General features: G+C 38.1%; 1 protein-coding gene across 21 annotated transcripts in view; it reads right to left on the reverse strand.

Annotated features, from left to right (window-relative positions):
- FoxP (forkhead box transcription factor P) overlaps positions 1-22486 on the reverse strand; it is a 276092-nt gene that overhangs the window by 90887 nt on the left and 162719 nt on the right. For 20 of the 21 annotated variants that reach the window (XR_016140756.1, XM_089082889.1, XM_089082887.1 and 17 more), the window contains one exon: positions 8295-8429. Coding sequence is in view for 20 of the 21 variants with exons in the window: in XM_089082889.1 (XP_088939015.1) it covers positions 8295-8429 (135 nt within the window). In the remaining variant the exon portion in view is untranslated. Of the gene's footprint in view, positions 1-8294; positions 8430-9987; positions 10130-22486 lie in introns of those variants that run through there. The other variant, XM_089082903.1, reaches the window with a different exon arrangement.

A 22486-nucleotide genomic window follows, 5' to 3' on the forward strand; every position in this document is an offset into this window, starting at 1 on the left:
TCAGATTATTGTTTCTACAACAAAACAGAGAAATAATTTTTTTATTAGTTTTTATTTTTATTTTTTACAGTTTTTATTTTATTAATCTTCTTTTTTCTATAATATAATAACTCTCCAAGAACATAAATATAAATAATTTCCAATTCAACTAAACAATACCTGATCTAAAATAATAAAATATCTTCGAATTAATCTCTTAATTAATTTGTACATTCAGTAGAATAATTCATTCGATATAGTTATATGGTGATGTTGATGAATTATCACGTTGATAATTATCTCGAAGCATCAGGAATTATGAGAAACAAGGAGCTGGTTGTTTCAGGTGCGCTATATACGCGACATCGTCACGAAGTGTTTTACGTTCTAGCGAAAAACTGTCGAGATTTGCCGCGATTACAATAATGTTATTACAATGCGACGAGAAATGTTTGGCCGTGATGCTACCGCAAGTTATTTCAGGTGGCACATGGGGGAGTCTTAGTTTTGTCAACTGACGTTAAGCTGATCCGTTCGAACTGTGGAAATCACATCACTATCATTGCCGTTCGATTGCAGTAATATAATATTCGTTAGATTCGCTACATTTCTGTATGAAGTCTTTTACATATAGTGTTAACATCGTTAACAAGATAACGTTTGATACAACGTGGTTGTAATCTTACCGACAAACACAATAGATCAATCAAAAATTCATTCAGCCAATTTCCAATTATGAAAATATAAATAAATACTTTAGATAGTAACAAATTCTACACAACGATCGTGTATTAAAATAAAATTTCAACTTATTGTTTTTTTTTTTTTTTTTTTTTTTATTGAAACGTTCATAAAAATGACAAAAAAATGAAAATACTAATTTACGAAAAATACATAAATTTTGTAATCAAGTATAAACTTATTAGCAAAAATGTCAATCGATATCGATATCAGAAAAATCGAAGGAATTGAAAAAAATAATAAATTATACTATAATAGCGAAACAATAGAATGGTGACATAACATAGTTTAATGTATCGCTGAACATTAGAAGGATGTTCGACAAGTTTCTCTCAGGTATCACTCAGCGGTACGAAACGGAGCGTGTGAATAATAGAGGGTAATCGCCCTTGCCAGTCTCCGTCGACCTTTGCTCTCTCTCTCTCTCTCTCTCTCTCTCTTCGAGGTTAGCGAAGTGGGAGACTAGAAGGGTGGGATTTCTAGATTGGATTTAAGTACACAGCCGTGAGGTTTCGACCGGTTAATAATGCAGATAAAACCGAGACTTGGAAGACTACACGAGACGTCGCGCTATACCACAGCATTCCCGAGCTCCTGACTTCTGTCTTGCCGTCGACTTCCCGAGTTCACCACTACCATCGTGCGTCAAGTGTTAAGTCTTCTTAAGTTTGAGAAATTGAGAGAAATTAGATTTACAATTATATTTTAAGAAACATAGACATTTGTTTGATATTTGTCATGCAATGTTGGAATACGTCAAATTTGAAACGCAAAAAAATTATCGCTTATAAGATACAGAAGAAAAAAAATTAAGATGTGCAATATTAAAAGTGTTATTTTATTCAACAGCATCCTTCTGCTATATTTATCATTATATAACTGGCTTATATAGAAATTAATTCACAAAGCGTCTTGTATATTACATCTTTATTATTCGTATGTAAATGTATTTAAGTATCTCTGACTTATCTTTTTGAATTCGTCTAACGACCTACAATTCCAACAATTTTCATAAAACATTCATATGTACATATAACTGTAACGTCCAAGACCAATTTAACGGAACGATCTTCCCATCACGAAGCAATCGCAGAAGTGGCACGTTACGCACATTTTCCCACACTAGCCAGCCATTAGTCCTTTTTCATTAGCCGTTACTCATTAGATACGTGTATTACGACGATGCAAATAACAACAGCTTTTATTATCGGTAACTTTCCACTTTGTGAAATAACGAGCGCTATAAAGATAATCATGACTTCCATGGACAGCATGATGTTTCGCAATAAGAATTCCTTGAGGGACCACCGAAAAAACGAATGTCGTTAAAGTTGACTAGGAACTAACGAGGTCGTTATTCCCCAGCTGTAACAGTTTCCATCATTGTCTTAATATACATGCCTTGAAAAAAATATCAACTTTTATACAACATTTAAGACACTGTTAACAATCGTGTTATGTACATTTGTACGAATGTACAAATATAATTTTAAATTTGTTAAAATATGACACGATGATTGTTCATCGCAAACATTTCTCAATTGTCTCTACAACATTGCAATGAGAAAATAAAATATAAAAGATAATTAAGACGTGATCATGAATACTCTTTTCTTAAACGAAATGTTATTAATCGCTTTCGTCAAGTTGATTCACACTCAACGTATATACTTCAGCAAAGTAACCTAAGGGAGGCGAAACAATTCCCAGTTCGAGAGTTCCTAGCAGCACCCGGCGCAAACGAGCCTAATCAGACCAGAAGCAAACCAGATCGCTACTCTCGGAAAGGAATTTCCATCTCCGACGATGCAAGGCCCCGAGAGGAGAATAAAGGCCACCCAAATCCACCCGTTTCGGTAATTTATTAAAATCCTCGTCGCTCACGTCGTACCGCGGAGTTCTTCGACACGCAAGAACTACGGAGTACTCCGATCCGAGACCTTTTATGCCCCGGCCAGCTGGCTCAGCACGACAAAAATTCTTTCAATTACAGAAAAGCGAGCTCTCCTTAACTCCGCCGGCATCGATATTCATAGCGAAGCGTGTTACGTAAAAGTTACGGCCTCACCGGGAGAGGAGAGGATGCGAGCCGCTTATAGGCTGTAAGGGTAGGAGAGGAGGCAGAGAAATGGTGCGAGGGAAAGCTGGGAAAGAAGAATTGGTCGGCGAGGAGGGTGCCAAGCTGCCTGATTGGGAAGGACAGCCTATCCGCAATTTGCGATCCATAAAACTGAAGCGGGAGGTGAGAACTCGCTTGTCTTTCATCAATGCTCGTCTCTTCCTCTTTCACCGTTCTGTCCTTCTTTTTTTTTTTTTTTTAATCCCCGCTCTCGCCCTTCCCTCCCCCATTCGTTCACTCGTCCTCGCAACCCCTTTTTGCATTTCAAGGAACGCCGATACTCCCGCTAAAAATCCTTTGGATTCCCCGGACGTTTGGATATTAACCGGAGATAAACGGAGTGAGGAGTGTAATGAAATATCGACGTCATTCACGGTGAAAGTTTGTTTAATTGTGAAATGCCGTGACGGCAAATTATTGAATAGACGAACGAACATCACGTAGCAGTTATAGAAATATTTCGGAAAACTTCATTATTTGTAAAAGGATGAAACTTCATGACTCGCGACAAGGGAACGGCGATTGCAAATGTCAACTTATTTATAAAAAATATATTATATAATTTTAAGCTCATTTTTAATAATATAACAATATTCGAGAGAATTATTTAAAAACAATCGTAGAAGTTTTGCAATTTTTCTGCACTATACAAGGAACTGCCGCATAAATGGCTTAAATATAATTGGTGCGATCATTGATAAATTAATTAAAAATTAGAAATATTATAAAGGAATTAGAAAATTCTGGAGGAACAAATACATATACACTTGCATAAATGTAGAATTATAGAAAAGGATATTACATTAATATGTATATATATATATATATATATATATATATATATAATAAAATCACAAATACGAGCCTTACACATACGGAACACTTCGATACATCTGTTCAATCATTGCTTGTATAAATAAAGGTTACTTATCGGTAAACTTATCATAGACTAACGTGCATAGAGCGTTATATTTCGGAATCATTCTATATTATTTCTTATATATAATCATATACTGTATGTTCCAGTTGCGTGACTAAACAACGACTAATAATAACATTTTAGTGCTTGCCTCTCGGAAAAGTAATAATATTAATAATTAACATTCAAAAAATCTATTTGGATTTAGAGTAAATCGTGAACGAGCGTTATAAGTTTCGGTGTGCGAAAATCTTCGTGCGATTTTTGGTGCCATTTTATTTTAAATGTGGAGGAAGGAAGTGTCGATTGAATCGAACATCAACGAACTTTGAAGATCTTACGACTTTATGAAGTTGGCTTGATCGTTTTGGGATCGAGTTTTGGGTAACCATTGACTTTTGCTGACCGTCCTGCGATTCGACCGCGATTTCCTCACTTCCATTGTGTCACACTTGAAGCAATCTTGATAGACTCCGTAACTTCGTAGAATCTCGCTAGCTTTCCAAGTAATGGGTTAGGTTAATGTCGACAATTGTCGCGTTGAGTCAATTATTTGCAATCTCTATGCAGAACTTCAAGGCGATTCTGCAGTTAACTTATTAACCGGACGGAAAGTTTGAGCAGAAGTTAAGATTCTATGCTATACCGAATGAGACATTACGTCAATGTAATCATAATTTTTATCCGCGAAAAATCAATGACCCTTTTCTCATTCTCATCATTTAGAATTAACATTTAATAAAAGCATATAATAACATATAATAAAAGCTTTTTATACATATACCACATATTATTACAAATTAATTACAAATTAATTAATTAAAAACTTAGATTTCCATTAAAAAGCATTAATAACGAGGATACTTTTGCTATATGCACGATCATCAAATTACATCAATAAATCTAAAAAATCTGAACAATTCAATCTAGCCGAAAAGTCCTGACATTATTTTATCTGATAATATTTTAACATTTCCACGAGGATAAACGATATAAATAAAAAAAAAAAGTTATAATGTCAAAAGTGTATTGAATGCAAATAGAAAATTCCATGTTTATTCGAGCATTGAATAACGCAGTTATCAACGCTAGTTTGATCAAATGCCAGTTTTTCAAAGTGAACTTTTAATTGCAAAAAAACGAATGTGATGCCTAAGATACCAGCATAACTCCATCGAAAATGTTCCGAATACGAATACGAGTCAGAAGACTCGAAAGCCAAGTTCCCGTTCGAACTGTGACCGCGATCGAAGTACCACGACGTTGCCTGACACTGTTTATAATTTAAGGAGTTCTCGAGAGTCGAGAGGCGGCTACGAGGGTTTCCAAAGTGACGCGGTAGCCTAAGGACGTATCGCGAAGGACAATGTCGTTCCTTCTGCGGTTAAGGATACAAGGATCGGCGGAGGAAGACGGAGAGAAGCACAAAGTCGAAATGTCGAGGTGTCTACATGCCTTGCCATTGAGATTCTGATATCTTCGTGACTTCGTTACGAGAGAATGTAATTGCCATGATACCTTCATGTGTTCCAATTCCTTGGAACGTTGCTCGTGTATGGGAAATTGCATGGTTGTTAGGTATAAGAAGTTTCTAGTTTTGGAAAGTCTGATAATCCGAAATCTTTATCGAGAGCAGTACTTTGACTAAAATATATATATATATATATAAGCTATTAAAAATATAATTAATTTGATATATGCATAATTGAGTTTTTTGTATTATGTAAATATGTATTGGATATGATTTTCTAATTTTTATCTTGCAATTTACATTGTTAATTTTTTTACTTTGATTTTTGTTTAAAATTTAAATTCATGTCAAGCAAGTATTTATAATATATATTCTTTCATTTTTATTTATCTTTATTAAACCGAGAAAGATAATTATATTTATCAATTTCGAGAGAGGAGAGAGAGAGAGAGAGAGAGAGAGAGAATAAATGTTGATGTGATAGAATAGTGTATTCTTATTTATAAATCGTGCATATAATTAAATTAATGTAAAATTAAACTAATTTAACAATTTATTTCGAGATTTTAAGTTTATTCCTCGGAATTGAGGTAATTGCAAATGGATGGATTAAAAGAAACTCAATTATCGTTAAAAGAAATTATCATAAGCATATATTAGATAATTAAATATATATTGATTTAACACAATATTTTAGAAATTCTCAACAACGATGATACTCTTTCGGTTTGACCTGGACGTAATAAAATGTCGCGACCTGTATTCATTTTGATATATCTCAGCTAAACTCGGCAGGATTAATACGGTACATGCATTTTAATATTAGCTCGATAGTCGATCCTTCGGATGGGGAAACACGATTTTACTCCTTGGGTCATCGGGAATAGGGAAACCGAAAATAAAACTCGATAAACGGTTTCGTATTACGCGGGTCCCTTGGTATTAAACCTGCTTATCCACATTTATAATTAATTATCTCGGCTAATGTCGGACGCGTATAAAGTTTGCTCTTTTGCGCTTCAAGGTACGTACGTATGTGAAGATTTATATAAAAAATTAAAGTAAAATTGGAACAGTTTGGAAAAAAAGTACATCTAAAAACGAGATAGCGCGATATGCGCATTTTGGAATGCTATTCGGAAAAGACGAATTATATTTTATGAACGGAGTAAAAATTTGAATTTGTTTATAGATTAAGGATGAAGAAACAAAGCAGTTTTTCACAGATTGGTATATTCGCAAGGTATATCATACAGACGCGCATACGTTCGCGAGCAACGTATATTATACCCTTTGCGGAAACGAAATCGAATGAAAAAGGCCGCTTTAAGGGCCATAAAACATTTGTTTCCACCGCCGTCGCTTACCGGGGTGGTATATTGCGTTCGCCCGCGAACGCAGGATTTTGAATTGAATTTGAAATCAGGGGGTCCGATTTTATGGCAGCCGGGTGTCAAATGTCAAAGTGTCGCGCCTGTTGGCTTATCGCTGGGAAACTCCAAGATCCCGGAAAGCTCCGTTATCGGTTTACTCTCGATAGGTCGCGATACAGGATGCGGAAGACCGTTCAATTCCGTTTTCGATTTGAACTTCGCGTGAAAAAGCACGAAAAGAGGGGCGTAAAAGGATGCGGAGGTCACTGTTTCACTTTATTGCCTCTACCTCTCCTTGATGACCGTTCGAAAACGATCGGGTCCTACTTACAGCTCAGAGAGTTCGAAGTCTGTCTTCCTCCAACTTGTTGCAGATGATATCCGCGAGATCTCCCGAGAGAGATTTTCTCTTATTAGTAATATTCACTTTATTATAATTTCTCTTTATTTTAGACTAGTATATTTGTCTCGTATACGATTAATTTCATATTAAGAGAGAATAGGATTAAAATTGATTGCCTTTATATACATATAGCATCTTAAAATAAAACATCTCTTTCAGAATAGTATGTGCAAATTTTACACATTAATTTTTTTCATGTCATTACTCTGCCTAAATAAAGCAGATGCGCAATGTGACGTCTTTAAAGATATCTTCTACAGTGATATTTGTAATATAAGCGGATGTTATATACCAACATAACGTTGATATCAGATTGTACATTACAGTGTCAACAATATAATTAAACACAACGATATTTGATAATTCGAGATAATGTTAATTTGCTTATGTAACATCAGTATGTTGAAATATTGCAAACATATGCATATATATATATATATATCACGTGAAATAAATAAATATATTGTTTAATAAATTTTGCATAAGATTAGCATTTGTTAATATCTGATTAAACAACATCGGATTGCTTATGGAAAATTACTGCAGGATACTATTTCGAATATTTTTTTTAGCACGCGCCGTATGCCACATACAAACACACATACGTTGACAATGTTACTAGCAAAAAATGTTACGATGTTACATTGTTGGCGCGGATTAACGTCTTGAATCTTATCGCGTATAAACAGCTGCGGCTATATTTAGCGATGTTATATGGATCAATGTTATCATATTTCGTCACCCATTTGATAAAAGCTTTCATTGTTTGAATTAAGGCAAATTCAGTCTGATTGTCAAATTCTAAACAAATTACTATTCACACACTTCTGTGACTAATATCTTTTGCTTTGAAAATGTCCAAATATAATGCTCTCTTTCTCTTTCTTCGTGAGACCAAGAATAACGCTTCAGTGTTGTCTGATTCAATGTTGTCATAGTGTCGTGTCAATGGATTAGATTGATTGAATAAACTGTCGCAAGTATTTCATATTTTTATATTCCACGTAAACATATTTTTCATAATTATACTTAACTTTTGATTTATTATACTAACTATTAAATATACATCCAATTCTACTATTAAATTTTATTTTATTAAATACATTTAGAAAAAAAAAAGGAAAAAAAATAAATTTAGTATAGAATTAACTTAACACGTATTGTGTTGATAATATTGTGTTTATTTTACACTTGTCAATTATCGCTGGTTATGTTGTGCACATAGAGAGACAATAAAAAATAAATATTAGATAATAAATCGAGGCCGTTCTCCTTGATTAATTCCTTACCTGATCGTTGTCTTGTTGATCTTGGCCGTAAGTGGGAGTATCACCATTAGGGGTGGTGGCGGCGGAGGGTCGCTGTGACGTTGACAAGTTGATCGCGCCGTCTCCGTCTGTGTCATGATCCATTATGCCATCGTCCTGAAATCACGATCATCGTTACGTCAGTATCCCCTTGTGCATCGAAGTCGATTATAAATGGCATGCACTTTTGGAGAACGTTGCTATCCACATGTCTCATTCAATATAATTTATTATAATAATATTGTAACATATAACAAACAACGCCAGTTTACTATTCTTTTTAATATAATATATTAAAATCTATATCTAAATTATAATACAAATCATATCATATACCTATGTATCAATAAGCTGTTTTGTTTTATATTTACATCTACACTATTTTTCTTTTCTCACACAGAATACTTAAATAGATATTATAAAAAAAATTCTATGCTTAAAATAATTATTTTAAGCATTTATAATATATTTTGTAACAAATTTTTCCAAAGTAATATAATTCATCAAAAGAATAGTGCATAAATAACACGAATATACACAGATTTAGCATAAAGTTTTTAATTGCGCACAAATAAAAAATAATAAAAAGTAAAAAGATAAAAGAATAAGAAAAAAAAGTTACATAACTATAAATAAAAGTTACATAACTATAAATAAAAGTTACATAAATATAAATAATTATGTATATACAATGTTCAGTTACAATCTCGGAAAATCTAGAAAATCGTGACGAGATCTCGAAACATGCGTTCTTATCCCCCCCCCCTCCCCCGACGTTGCCCTCGCGTGTGCCATGATTTTAGATCGAAGTCTGACGCACGTGATTCCACCTATCCGACGCAAGAGAAACAATGTTTCGTGGTTGCGGAAAGCTAATAATATATACTTTCGCGGAAATACGTAACATCATGCTAAGATTCTGTTAAATTCCCAGCAAGATTCTGCTTTCCATCATAAGCGGTGTATAATACACAATAGCTACGTGATCATCGTAAATATTTCGGAGTATCGCACGATAGTTCAGTCATGTATAAATAATTCGTAAATCCCATCGTATAATACCGTGCACGAGATGTATAAACGTGTGTATAAGCATGTGCGCGATGAAAATTTCAAGTAAAAATTGTACAATAAGATGTGGCCTATATCTGTGCATTATGAATAATTAATTCGTTGCTTAAGACTTAAATAAAAAGTTATACTTTTGCAGTGAAACGTAAGAAATCAATGGGAATGCAAATGCCCCCCAAATTGCTATGTTATCGTCGTGCCTTCGCAAAATAGAGATTTCGAATTAAATCACTATTAACATATTAATTATCCAAGAAAAATTAGTCATGCAATATTCCTCGATCTTGCATCTTGCCGCCCGGCTGAATCGGAAAACATCAATTTCTCCAGGAAAGGAATAATTACGCGTGACGTGCAAGCCGTTAATTAAACATCGATCAATTTCTTTCAAATTCCGTGGCTAGAGCAAGTGCGTTCGGAGAGTATCTCGTAAGAAAATACATACGTAATTAAGCGTCGCATAATTAATGCCCACTATGCATCATTGATTATTCACGACGACAGTCACGATTAATATTACGTTACGCCTAAAGTCATCTAAGACGATCGCTTAATTAATTCTTAATTAACGTATGCCGTAGAAGGATCAATCAAAATTCCTTACATCTGTTTCGGTTCGCTGGTGGGCGCGTTGCAGTTCATGGATAAATTAACGATGACACTTTCCAACTTGAGAAGAAAAATATGCCGTTTCCGGTGTCTCGGCGAGAAATCAAACTCTACCAAACGCTTCACGCGGCGAACGAACCATTTCCGGTTCCGAAAGCGCAACGATGGCGGGTATGCGATCGCAAACACTTCGCGCCTATGTCCACTGTAAACATCCGGTATACACCATGCGGAAATCCCTCCGCAATGGCGGCGGAAGTCACCTCCTCGGGATTATGTCTCACGCAAGCACCTAGAGGCTATTATACGTTCCTCGCACTGCATCCAGAAAGCGGCACTTTGAGCGGCTCCTTCGCGAAACTCGGCCTCCAGTCACTCGTAGCGGTGGCGGGAGGGGGGAAGGGCGGGAACGGGAGGATAAGACGAAAGCGCACCCCTAACAAACTGAGCGCGACGGACAACGACGGTGAGAATAAAAAGGATGAAAACGAAAAAGAATGAAAGCGAGGAAAAGGGAGGAGGGAGAACGCGTCAGATTCGCGAAGAAGACGAAAGCCAACGTTAGCACGCCGACCGAGTAGAGCGAGGACTAAACACTAAAAGCGGCACAGGCATACCAAGCAGCCCGACCGGCGGGGCTGTTGCTTATTGTGTAAATATAAACAAATATAGTTGAAACCAACCAACAGGCCTGCTTTCAGTTCCCCCACCCCTCACTCCCCTCCGCCGCCACAGTCCTCCGCTCAATGTATGTACCCTACCTTCTTCTCCTCCGCGTTCCCATCCCCCCCTCCCTCCCGTACTCCCGCGTCCCCTCTACGCGGCGCAGCCAAAGACTTTTCCCCTCTCGTCCCGCTTAGACACCCACCCTTCGCTACGTCCCTGACCCCACTGCCGCCATCATACACGCTACATCATACACGCGGCACATCGTGGTCCGACTCGCGTTACCATATGTTCGTTTCTCCTTCTTACTCCCATTTCTACGTCCATATCCCTTTCTTTCTTTTTCTCTTTCCCTCTCTTTCTCTTTTTTTCTCTCTCTCTTTCTATGCTCGCGCATCACACATCGCCAACTCGTCGTACACTGTCGCCGAAGTCGGTGGATTACGTGCCAGCGGAGTTCTAAGAGATCTTCGAGGTTTCTTTTTTTTTTTTTGTGGGACGCCTCCATAGATCCGTAGAGAAAGGAAGCGGTCGAAGTGCGTCTTCCTCGGATACCTCTGACGTGTGTGTTGTGGGAATAGCTATGATTATTCAAGAGACCTGTTTATATGTGCTGAAGTTCCAATATCAATTAATTGGTAACCATACAAAGAGAAGTGTCAAATTTTTCCAAAACATTTGTTATAAAGAAATTTTAATATAAATTCGCATAATAAAATCATGGTATTATTAAATATCAAAGACAAATTTTTTTGGACCCGTTGAATCCGTTTCTCTATTGTAAAGAAATAAAAATTGAAATTTTTTAAATTAAACAAAACGTGTTGCTTTTAATGTGCATATGGCGAATACTAATGATCTACTTTAAATGATTTTCAAGATACATATAGTATCTTGAAAAGCTGTATAAAGAATCTGTTTTAAATAGAAATATTTGTTGATTGTATATCGTCATTCATGGAAATTCTATGCATCTCACAAAAATGTGTTCATTAAACTTTAAATCTAAAAAGATTTCATAATTCCGCAAAGTATTTACAATGTATGTCTCAAAATGGCGTCAAGCCATCAAGCCGCTTTGCATATCTCCGCCGAGTGAATATCGGAATTTTCTTTCTAGAAATGATATATCGCTTTGGTAAAAGTCATATTTGGATATTTATTTTTTGTATCGTACATTTACCTACATCTTAAATACGCGTTATCTTCAGTTCACATAAACTGTATAAGCGATTTGCGTGCAAGACAGCTTTCGAGGATACAATCTTCAACGTATTAACGACGCATCATACGCATCATACGTTGAGGAATAACCCTCTTAACGCACTTCACGATAAGCACCTCACGACTTCACTCCGCATTTCGCGAAAAGAAACGAAGTGGACGGCGCAGGTATGGAAATCCTATTCTTTGGTTAGCTAAGTATATATACGCGTGAGAGGCGGTACACACGAGCGATAAATACGCGTGTACACACGTGTTGTCTGACGCAACTTGAACCACCGGCTTCGAGTTTGTACAGGCGAGCCGGAAATGGGGGACAAAATGTTCCTCGAAACGACGTGTGTCCTTAAATATTCCTTTCACTCGTTGCCTCAGCTCCTCGGCAATTATGATATAGAACGATACTGTATTTCTCTGCCTGCTGCGAGGCCCCAAAGACAAAAGCGCGCTCTCTCTCTCTCTCTTTCTCTCTCTCTCTCTCTCTCTCTCTCTCTCTCTCTCTCTCTCTCTCTCTCTCTCTCTCTCTCGGATTTCGAATTATTACACCATACATTCGTTTCGTATACGAGCTTATTGTTAAACGTTGGCACGGCGAATGTGCAGGGGTTGAAGAGCTTCGGCTGAACGATCTATTTCGGAGTTAATGATGCATAGAACAACATCTATCTTCAGGTTTACTTATACTACATTAAAAAAAGTGACGCAAAATATAGTTGGAATTTTTAACTTTCCAAGAAATAAATAATGAATGAGATTTATAAAATTTATGTAGATATCAAGGATTTAATCTAGTAGATAACTGCATATACTATATGTGTATAATTATTGTAAGACATACTTTATTCATATGGTAATGGATAAAATATTGGCTAAGTTATGAAAGGAATTTTAAGTTACTAATTATTTTTTGGAGCAAATTTTGCTGTGTATGACTATATCGACAAAGTAATTTCTACGTTAATTTATACATTTATAAAATTATTTACAAAATTACAACACGTAAATTACATTTGAAAGAATATTTCAGTAAAAATGCCCAAACTACTTAAAAAACTCCCTCAAAAATTAGATGGAACATTCTAAGATGCTTTCCATTAAACTTATCAATATTTCGTTAAAAAATTTAATGGAAACCTATTTTACTTGGGGCACTTGAATAAATAACATAAAGCCGAAGTCGAAGTCGGGACGACTAACCTGCATAAATTCCCGTCGAAAATCCGGTGCTTGACGTAACGCGAAATTTTCACCGCATTTTCCGCGGCGGTGCTTCGAACCTTCGACTCGCACATTCTGCGCGGGTAGTTTTAGAGAGACCGCGGAATATAAAAATAAATTCTGCAAAAATGCTAGGCGAGTGGTTAACGGCGCAAACGGATATAGCCGGTATTACACGCCTCGGTACATAAAGTTCTTATTAAGCGGGCTATATAAGGGTGGCTTAACAACGAGAATGCTACACAACCGCGCCTTTTTCCAGATCGCGCGGCATCGCAAGAAGGAAGTTTGCGAGCGACTTTATTAGACCCACGATACCGCGATCCAGCTATCAGAAGCATCCGAAGCGATTCATAGCTTCAGACACCCATTGTCAAAGATCTATGTTGCCCATGGCAGCACCGCGAGGGGAACCATCGTTCGTCCTATGACAACAAAACTGGAGGCAAAAATAGACGCAGCCGGCTCAGTCAGCTTATATACGTTATATATGTACTAAATACGTATTTATTAAGTAAACAACGGTAGTAGGTCTGCGTTTCCCGGGCCTCGTTTTCTATTTCAATGTAGATAATGTGCCCGGGAATTTTGGGGGCTTGCTCGCGCCACTGCTCATAGGCGTGGTCACAGATCATATTTCGAGCGTGCGTAAAGTGTGAGAATGCATCCTAAGTTGAAAAAAAAACTACATCGTAATTATTATGATGGAATAATAAAGAACTTGTATGAAAAACAAATCAAGTAACTTTGATGATGATGATGATCATATGGATTCTGTTATATTTTACAGCTTTAGAATGTTAAGATAAAAATATTAATGTTGATACATATATAAGCAAAAAGTAATCTGATATAGAGAAAAGAATCTTAAGTCATGAATTTGGATGGAGATCTGAAATTAAATTTTGAATTAATATAATTTTACCTGTCACAGGAAGAAAACTTAATAAAAAGAAATATTATAATAAATATATAATAAATTGTATAAAATTCATATAGATCTCACATTGTTTTACAGACATTTAAAGAAATTCTATCATTAAAGTAAAAAAATTAATTAAAAAAATATTTATTGAAAAAGTTACTTTAAATAAATATTGCCCAGGCAAGAGATTATCTTACTCGAATATTTCCGAATTGAATAGTATTCTTGATCTTCATTGTCTCATTCTAAATACTGATATCGAAACGATATTCAAATTGTGATATATTACAATGCGAAATTTATTTAACTAATGCTGTCAGTATACGACACATATTCGCTAATTTACATTTAATCCGCTGAATAAGATGCGACATTAAAATGGAGAATAATGTTGCAACTCGTTATTAAACATATCGCAAAGCAACGCTGTGATATACGAACGGCAGCAGGCGAACGATTCACCAATCCAGCCAGTAAAGGAGGATAATCGTCGAGACTCGAAGCAAGAAGAGATAACGAGAGCCCATATATCCCCATCAAACCGGAAAGGGCGACAAGGTAAACGCGCGTCTTCCCACGTGCTTACAGCCGTTTGAAGTCCTTTCGGCATATATACACATACGCATACGCATACGTGCACACCGAGGGTCCAGTTCGCCCCTACTAAATAATAAACGAGAGGATTTACCCCCGTCAGGTTCGCGCGACGGTACATAAAAATACTTGAATCTGAGAAATTAGCGAGGTAACGGGCTGTCGTCCGTTGTGGGTGGCGTGAGAGAGAGAGAGAGAGAGAGGGACAAGGGTGCGAAGCGAGATGAAAGAGGAGAGACGATGAAAAGAGGAGACGCTGAAAAAGAGAGAAATGTGGAAGGGGTCGGCCGGCGCGGAGGCGTTTCGGTCTCCGTGCGGAGTGGTCCAGGAAAAAAGGGTACCTAAAAGGGTTGAATTAATGTCGCGATAAATATATGATTTAAGGTGGAAACGTTTGCAACTCCGGCTAATTTTTTATCTCAGAACCGCGGTCGCTCGCCGGTGGTGAGGGTTTTTACCCTAGAAAAGCAAGCGCGCGACGCGATCTATCCATGGCGTTGGCCGTCGGCAGGAGGAAGACCGAGCGGAACGAGGGGGTCGGGTAGGAAGAAGAGAGAGTGGCCGAGAGGAGGGCCTCGAATCCACCGCTTATTTCTTTTTTCGGGTAATTTACTGCCGGCGAGAATTTGAACGGACGCGCGCTTTTTAATAGTTCGCGCCACTCTCGAAGGACCGGTGCTTTTTTTTTCCCCCTCCCGCCGCATCGCCATCCTCGCGAACCCCTACGCGCCCGTAGGCTCGTATTAGTCTTCTCGCCTGTATCTTTCCTGCCCTGTCTCTCGTTCCCGTATCGAAAGGACAACAAGAGGAAGCGTCGTTCACGACGGTTACGGTGAAAATTACGAGACCATAAAACGAGCATCCACCACGCGCTTTATGTCGCGCGACTTGGAGCGGCGAATTTTACTACAGATTACTCATCGCTTTTTTTTTTAGCGTCGTTTAACTTCGAGAACGCCGCTGAGTCTATGGAGCCACGAGCGCGAAGTCAATCAGCACCGAAACGATCGTTTTACGCGCTCGTAATGCGCTCGTCGTGGTCTTGTCGCGAAAACGAGTGCATGCGTACGAATATCACGAAACGAATAACAATCATTCCACAGAGGGCAAAAGTCATAAACATAGTTTCGTATTTTTCATCCAGGAAAAGAATTACGCATTCATTAGAAGTAAAAATTTCCTGTTTTTCTGTAGAAAACTTCATTTGTTTTTTACCTGGAGTAATTAATATTTATGCTACACGTCAAGTGTAAAAATAGTTCTCTGTCCACTTCATCACTTAGCCTCAGACCGATCGATTATTGCTTTTGGACTTCGTAATGTCGCCGCTAATTAACCGCTTCATGAAACTTCAATTTGGCAAAAATTGAATTATTTCGGCTTAAATAACAAATAGCAAAATTGATTTTGTCAAGCTGATTCAAGAATAATTTACATCTTAGACAATGAATACTTTATTTCTTTTATTATCGCAGATTTTGACTATGATCGATTTGCGGGTGTAAATTTTTTAGAATGTGTTTTAAAACAAATTTCCTCACATAACTTTTCTCGCTTCACTAAAGTTCTGAAACAAGAAAGAGTTTCTTCTTCAATGGCCGATAAATAAATAGGAAACACCTGCGGGCACAAGCAGCAACATATGCGTCGTCACATCCGCTCGTGCGGAAATATTTATCGCAATGCTATAGCGCGATAAACATCGCCATATACATTTATGTTTACATTAACGCCACGTTACAGACGATAGCCAACCAAACATTTACATCTGTCTCGTATCGGCACGACACGATAAACACGTTTCCTCGAATCTAAGGAGGAAAACGGCCGTCGTCAGCGGCCGGAGGAAGTGGCGTTCCATCACGAAAAGCACAACTCTCGATATCCAGCCCTTCACGTGCGTAACCAGAACAGCCGCCTGGTACATGATCCCTTAGAACCGGAATATCCCGGCGGGACCGCAAACACGCGTTTCCCCAATTATCTACGTGGTCTGACGTGGGCGGTCGGGGGTTAAGCGTCGTTACCGGCACCGAATCTCGCGTGTATCAACGGCATACGTGACATTGGGTTTTCGTGGATAATTCGCGGGAAGAAGCAAGAGTCGACTTTATTCCCCTTTATTTCCCAGTCCGCATTACGAGAATAGGAAAAGCGAAGGAGAACGGAATAAGACATGTACACATACATAAAAACTAAAGAAAAGATAGAGACAGAAAATGATAAAAAAAAAAAGTCAAAACAAAATATATATGTGCATAGAATGGAATAAGAAATCTCAAAAAACAGGACAGTCAGAAAATAACACAATAGAAATATTTGTATTGTAAAAAAAAAAAAAAGAGTATACAAACAAGAGGAATGAATGATGAGATAATAACGAAGAAACATGAAGAAAGAGTGTGTAAATAAAGAGAAAGTGTGTGCGAATGGACAGAACAAGAAAACGGGATGGAGGCCAGTCGGAGATCAGCCGAGAATAACAGAGGGTGTCTGAAGCGAGAGGCAGAAACACGGGGGAGGGCAGCCACCCTCCAGGAAGCGAGAGGAGCGTCGACCGCTTAGGTTTCCGCAGCGTCGACGCTTTTTGGATTAACCGCTCGGACATTAGAATACGGAATTGATATATTATGGTCGTGGACCGCCGTCGGTGGACCGTTTCCTCGACCGTTTCCACCCGCTACCACCCCTTCTTTAGCCGCGGAACCACGGGAGTCAGGCGGATCCGTGAAAGAAGGAGGGCGGATGGATCCGGTTACACACACTCTTTAAGCATGACTGCTCGCCGTTCGCATCTTTCATTGCATTATCTTGCCCTCGTAAAACATTCCTTTATAGGTTGCTGAAATGTCCCTCTGCATGAAGACAAGGAGAAAGAAGAGTAGGCTGACCACTGTAGTGTGTCGTTACGATGTCTTCATCTTAAACGACGTCACAATCATAAACATATTTCTGCGAATTTACAAAAGTAAATTAATTTCATGTACGCAAAATAAATTAGCAAAAAAATTTACTAATATAATCGTTAATAAAAAGAATAATTTAAGCTGTTAGAAACTTAATGTTTAAGAATGATGATGTCTATTAAAAATTTTTATCAGCTACTTATCGGTATCATACATTTAAAAGATGCTCCATTTGAAAAATAAATATAATTATTCAATAAACAACAATTTATAAGCAATTTAAAATAAATAATAATTTAAATTTACGCGTTACTCATTCATTATAATAAATATAATCTTAAGCATGCTTTATTCTTATACTTTTTATTATTTAATTCTCCAGCCACGCTGATAATACTCAGTGCTTCACCTATCACGAATTTAGCAATTCTACTCATTTAAATTGCGATAAAATACAAGAACAACGTTCCCTTGAAAATAGCAGTATATACGCGACATGGAGATCACTGGTATCGCGTTTTTTCCGAGTTGATTTATCGCAGCGGCGATTAAGGAGACGGCCTGGAAACGATCGTTCGGCCCGAGTGAACGTCGATCGGCTCTCCCGACTCGAATTCGATCGGCTAATGGCTCCTGGCAGACATTAACATTGACGGGGGGAAGTCGACGGGCGTTTATGTGAGCGTGGCGTTAATTCGGCTTTAAGGCATGCCTCCCTTATATCCATGCCGGTGGTTCTCTTGTTAGCATACTTATCATCCGTTTCGTGGAATTAAGAGAGCGAGCGAGGTGTCGGTGGGTGGCGCAACGGCACGAAGAAGCGGGGCGCGAGGGTAGAGAAAGACGTTAGGGGATAACTGTCGTACGGGAAGAAACGAGGGGGTGGTGCGGGCTGTTGATAATATCAGTCCGAGCAGGATAGGACGGGTATTGGCTGGCGGACTATTGTCGGAGTAATGTTGATTGGATTCAAGACCGAAGGCATTAATCTGCCTTCTTTTATTATGGTACCGAGAGAACCATTCCCTGGTCTCGTCTCTTTCCCTGTCTTCCTTCTCCTGCGAAGGACTTCTCCCGTGTCGTCTTCTCGTGAGTTGATATCCACTTACACGAAATACGAAGGTTTCCTTTCTGTTTCAACCGTCCTCGCGTTTCTACGAGTTCCTTACGGCGCCGTTCAACCCCATGCCCGTATCTACAGTTGCCATCGATTCGGAATGTCTCGGGATTGGAACTTAAAATATGAAGTGTATCTCGACGGTGTTAAAATCTCGTTTACTGGCGTCTGCCCAAAATTTCGTCTCGCCGCTCAATTTATCGGATATTGCCTTCGCTTGAAAGAACAACTTCGATATATGTGTGTAATTTTAAAAACATAAGTATTTTTGTAAATTTCCATTATGTCAAAATACAAATTTCTGTCAAATGATATTCAAATTTTTTTGAAAAATTTGCATTTTTCCTCAATAAAAACTAAATAAGTTTATACTAATATTATAAAGATTGAATACTTTATTTTGTAATAAAGTCTCCAAATTTTTTTATTTAAACGATATTTGATAAATTTAAAACATAAAATATTGTGACAAAATTACAATTGATCTTTGCCAAAAAGAATAAAATCTTATGGCACATTATTTAGTTTGAACACTTAAATTGGATTGCGTCATCAGTTCCATGGATTAACAATAATTTATCAGTACTAACGGTATAGTTGTATCGCGAAAAAATCCAGCGAACAATAGCCAGCTATTCGCGTCGCTATCTTATAGCTTCGAGCTTTTCGCTTTAGAAAAGAAGGAGATCCAGATGGATGATCGTAAGTGGTGGACACTGCCCGATAAGGGTAACCGTCGGAACGGAACGAAGCGAGGGTGGTTCGCGGCGGTTGCCGCTCCTGAAGAATGGACCTCTTTGTTTAGCCGTTTATGGTGGAAGAGATTTAGCCGGATTGCCGTCAACCGATAGCCACTGAGGGGTGAACAGGCAAGGGGGTGAAATCCGTGGAAACTCGCACCAATACTCGCGCGCGGTTGACTTCTTCTGTCTTTCTGCTTTTTACCAGCTCTCTGTCCTTTTTGCCCGTTCCTTTTTCCCGCAGGGCACTGGCAACACCTTCCGAGAAGATTCGGTACGCTTACGAGCGACCCCTCACAATGGCCGGGCATTAGCTGACAACAGAGGTGTGGACATCGGATAGCCCTAACGCCCTTAACACTCGCTCTCGCCTATCCTGCATGATTGGCCGGCCGGGCGAAGCGTTTCGCATTTATAGCCAACCGGCGGATCGCCGGGATCTAAATAAAATCTCTGCCCGTACAGATAAGAACAGCAAGGTTTGCCGAGGAGCAAATCCTCCTTCGCCAGTTTGCCTGGTAAGAAACGCCGTACGATATATACTCGTGTGATTCGTTGATGCTCGATCCAAATAAGAACACTGCAAAGAGGAGTGGCGGAAATATTATCCACAGTGGAGAATTAATGTATTAAGAAAATATCGCCTTTAGGGTTTTACAAAAGTTGATAAGTTTGGTCGTAAAAATAAGATATAAAATACATGTAATGATGTACTTTTTGCCAAAATGAAATTATTTTAAATTATAATTGTATAAATAAACTAAAAAGCTATTAACCGCATCTATTGACATAAAGTTATATACATTTATATTGAAAGTAAAATTTATAGTTGTACAGAATATATGTGTTAGCGCTTGCGTTTCTAGTAAAATTTATAGTTGTACAGAATATATGTGATAGCGCTTGCGTTTCTAAAAGAAAAGCTTAAAAAGGATGAATAGTATCAGACAGTTTAGAAATGACCCTTAAAATCGACCTTTACAGGAATCCTACAGACATACACGACTAAGCAGTTGATACGACCAGATACAGTTATGCAATAATGAGCTAATGTAGCTAATAGGATTATTTCGAAATCTCCTGTAATTGGCCGTTGAAAAGGTGAGCTCGGTTTTGCTAATCACCCACTAAAAGGTAACTTTGGACGCTTTAGTTAAGCTTAAGAGGTTTACTGGGCTTTACCATGCATACGAAGACTTTACGATTGTTTCCTTTTTCAAGACCGTAAGACGTAAAGACTAATAATTATCATTTTCATACAATAGGATTATATAATCCTATCTGCATATATGTGCGTGAAAGACTTTTTCCTTCACTGTTTCTTCAAAACACAAAAAATTGCTTCTATCAAAAAATCGAAATTAATAAATTATGTAATTGAAATGACAACACAATTTGAAAAACAAAATAATAATTACAAAATCAATAACGTATTAAAGAAATATGTTTACGAAAGCACTTTCTTAAAACTTAAAAAGTACACGCACATTAGAATTCTCTAGAAAATAAATAGCTTAACAGAATTTATATGGGTTTAATTATAGGAAAAGTTTTATTAAATATTATAAATTGCTTTATTCTTCAATATTGAATCAGTTAATAATTATTCTTTAATTAATCATTTTAAGATTATTAATTTACACTCTGTGTCTATAAATTTGAATCGATGTTTATTCTGCTTATACATATACGTATACAATATACGTATGTATCGGTACAAGAGATGAAGACGCAGGTAATATCTTACAAATGTCATGACACGCTCGATAATACGCATATCGCGGAAATACCCTCATTTTGCTGAACATCCGAGAATCGAGGGCAAGGGATGAAGCTGCCAGTCGAGGAAAACTCCATAAATCACTGCGGTGGCAGAGGAAACCCGAAGGAAACTGGCACATATAGATCGCGCAACTGTGCGAACGTGCGTGTGCTGCTGGCAAAAATATACACGTTCATGTACGGGAAAAGCGAGTCCTTATTTACTCTAAAAGGTAAAGGGAAAAACCGACCGCCGTTCTGTCCATCCATACTTAGATGGCCACTCCCGGATGGCCTGACCGTTCTCACAGTAAATATATCGAAGTGAATTGCAACTTCGTCCCTAATCCAACCCGAATACCCCATGCTCGAGGCTTGATCCATAGCTCCGCAGTAAATTCGCGCTGAATTTATAAGGACCGCTCCGTCGTCTTCGGGAACATCGTTCTTAACTCGTAAATAGATGTTCTCTGTGATCTTGCAATTTTTGCGCACATTTTTGCCATAAAATAAATACAAAATTCATAATTCATATTCAATATTTTTCAATAAATACACAAGCGGAAGGCAAAAAATTCAAAATTTATTTAACTTATCATAAGTATTAAATTTTTATGTATTAGAATTGTAATAATTAATTATTAGAAGTCTTTTAAAATATAAACTGGATAAAATACAAACAGGAATATAAACGATAGAATAATACAGGATAATTAGCGCATAATATGTTATGTTAAATATTTATATATCAGAATGCGTCATTTTGAGCGGCACAGAATTTTGAAACAAGTCCCGCTCGGCAAGAATAATTCACCATCCTTGAGGAGACGAGATGAGGACGAACTACTTTAACCTCTACCTTTTAGCCGGGCGAGTTTCGAGGGTGCTCAGCCGTGTAGTGTCAATGAATAAAAATTTGCGGCGAGGGTGGCGTTTGATGCCGATTTTAAAGCTTACCCTCCGTCGTTGCTTCTCTCTCTCTTCCTCGGCGACGAGGACATTACTTTATATTGCGGCGTAGGACCCCGCGAGAGGAATCATGGCCCACAATCAAGGGTGCCCGCGGAGAGGGTAGCTCGCACTTATTTTCGCCTGACTGCCCGCAACCCCCTCGAAGCCACCCCCTTCGGCGCCTGCTGCAAGCCAGGAATGAGACGGCTTCGCCTGAAGATCATTACGCCACGCCTTAAGTCGAGCTAATATGTCCTTCTCCGCCACGCCACCCCCGAATTCAACCTCCATCCAACCGTGGCTCGTATATATCCCCTGAAGAAGAGAGCGTCGCGAGCCAGGAACCACCGCCGCCGCCGCCGCCGCCGCCGCCGCCGCCGCCGCCGCCGCCG

Source organism: Pogonomyrmex barbatus, unplaced genomic scaffold, assembly GCF_055798465.1.
Source record: "Pogonomyrmex barbatus isolate J1 unplaced genomic scaffold, ASM5579846v1 scaffold6, whole genome shotgun sequence".
In the NCBI taxonomy this organism is placed as follows: Eukaryota; Metazoa; Arthropoda; class Insecta; order Hymenoptera; family Formicidae; genus Pogonomyrmex; species Pogonomyrmex barbatus.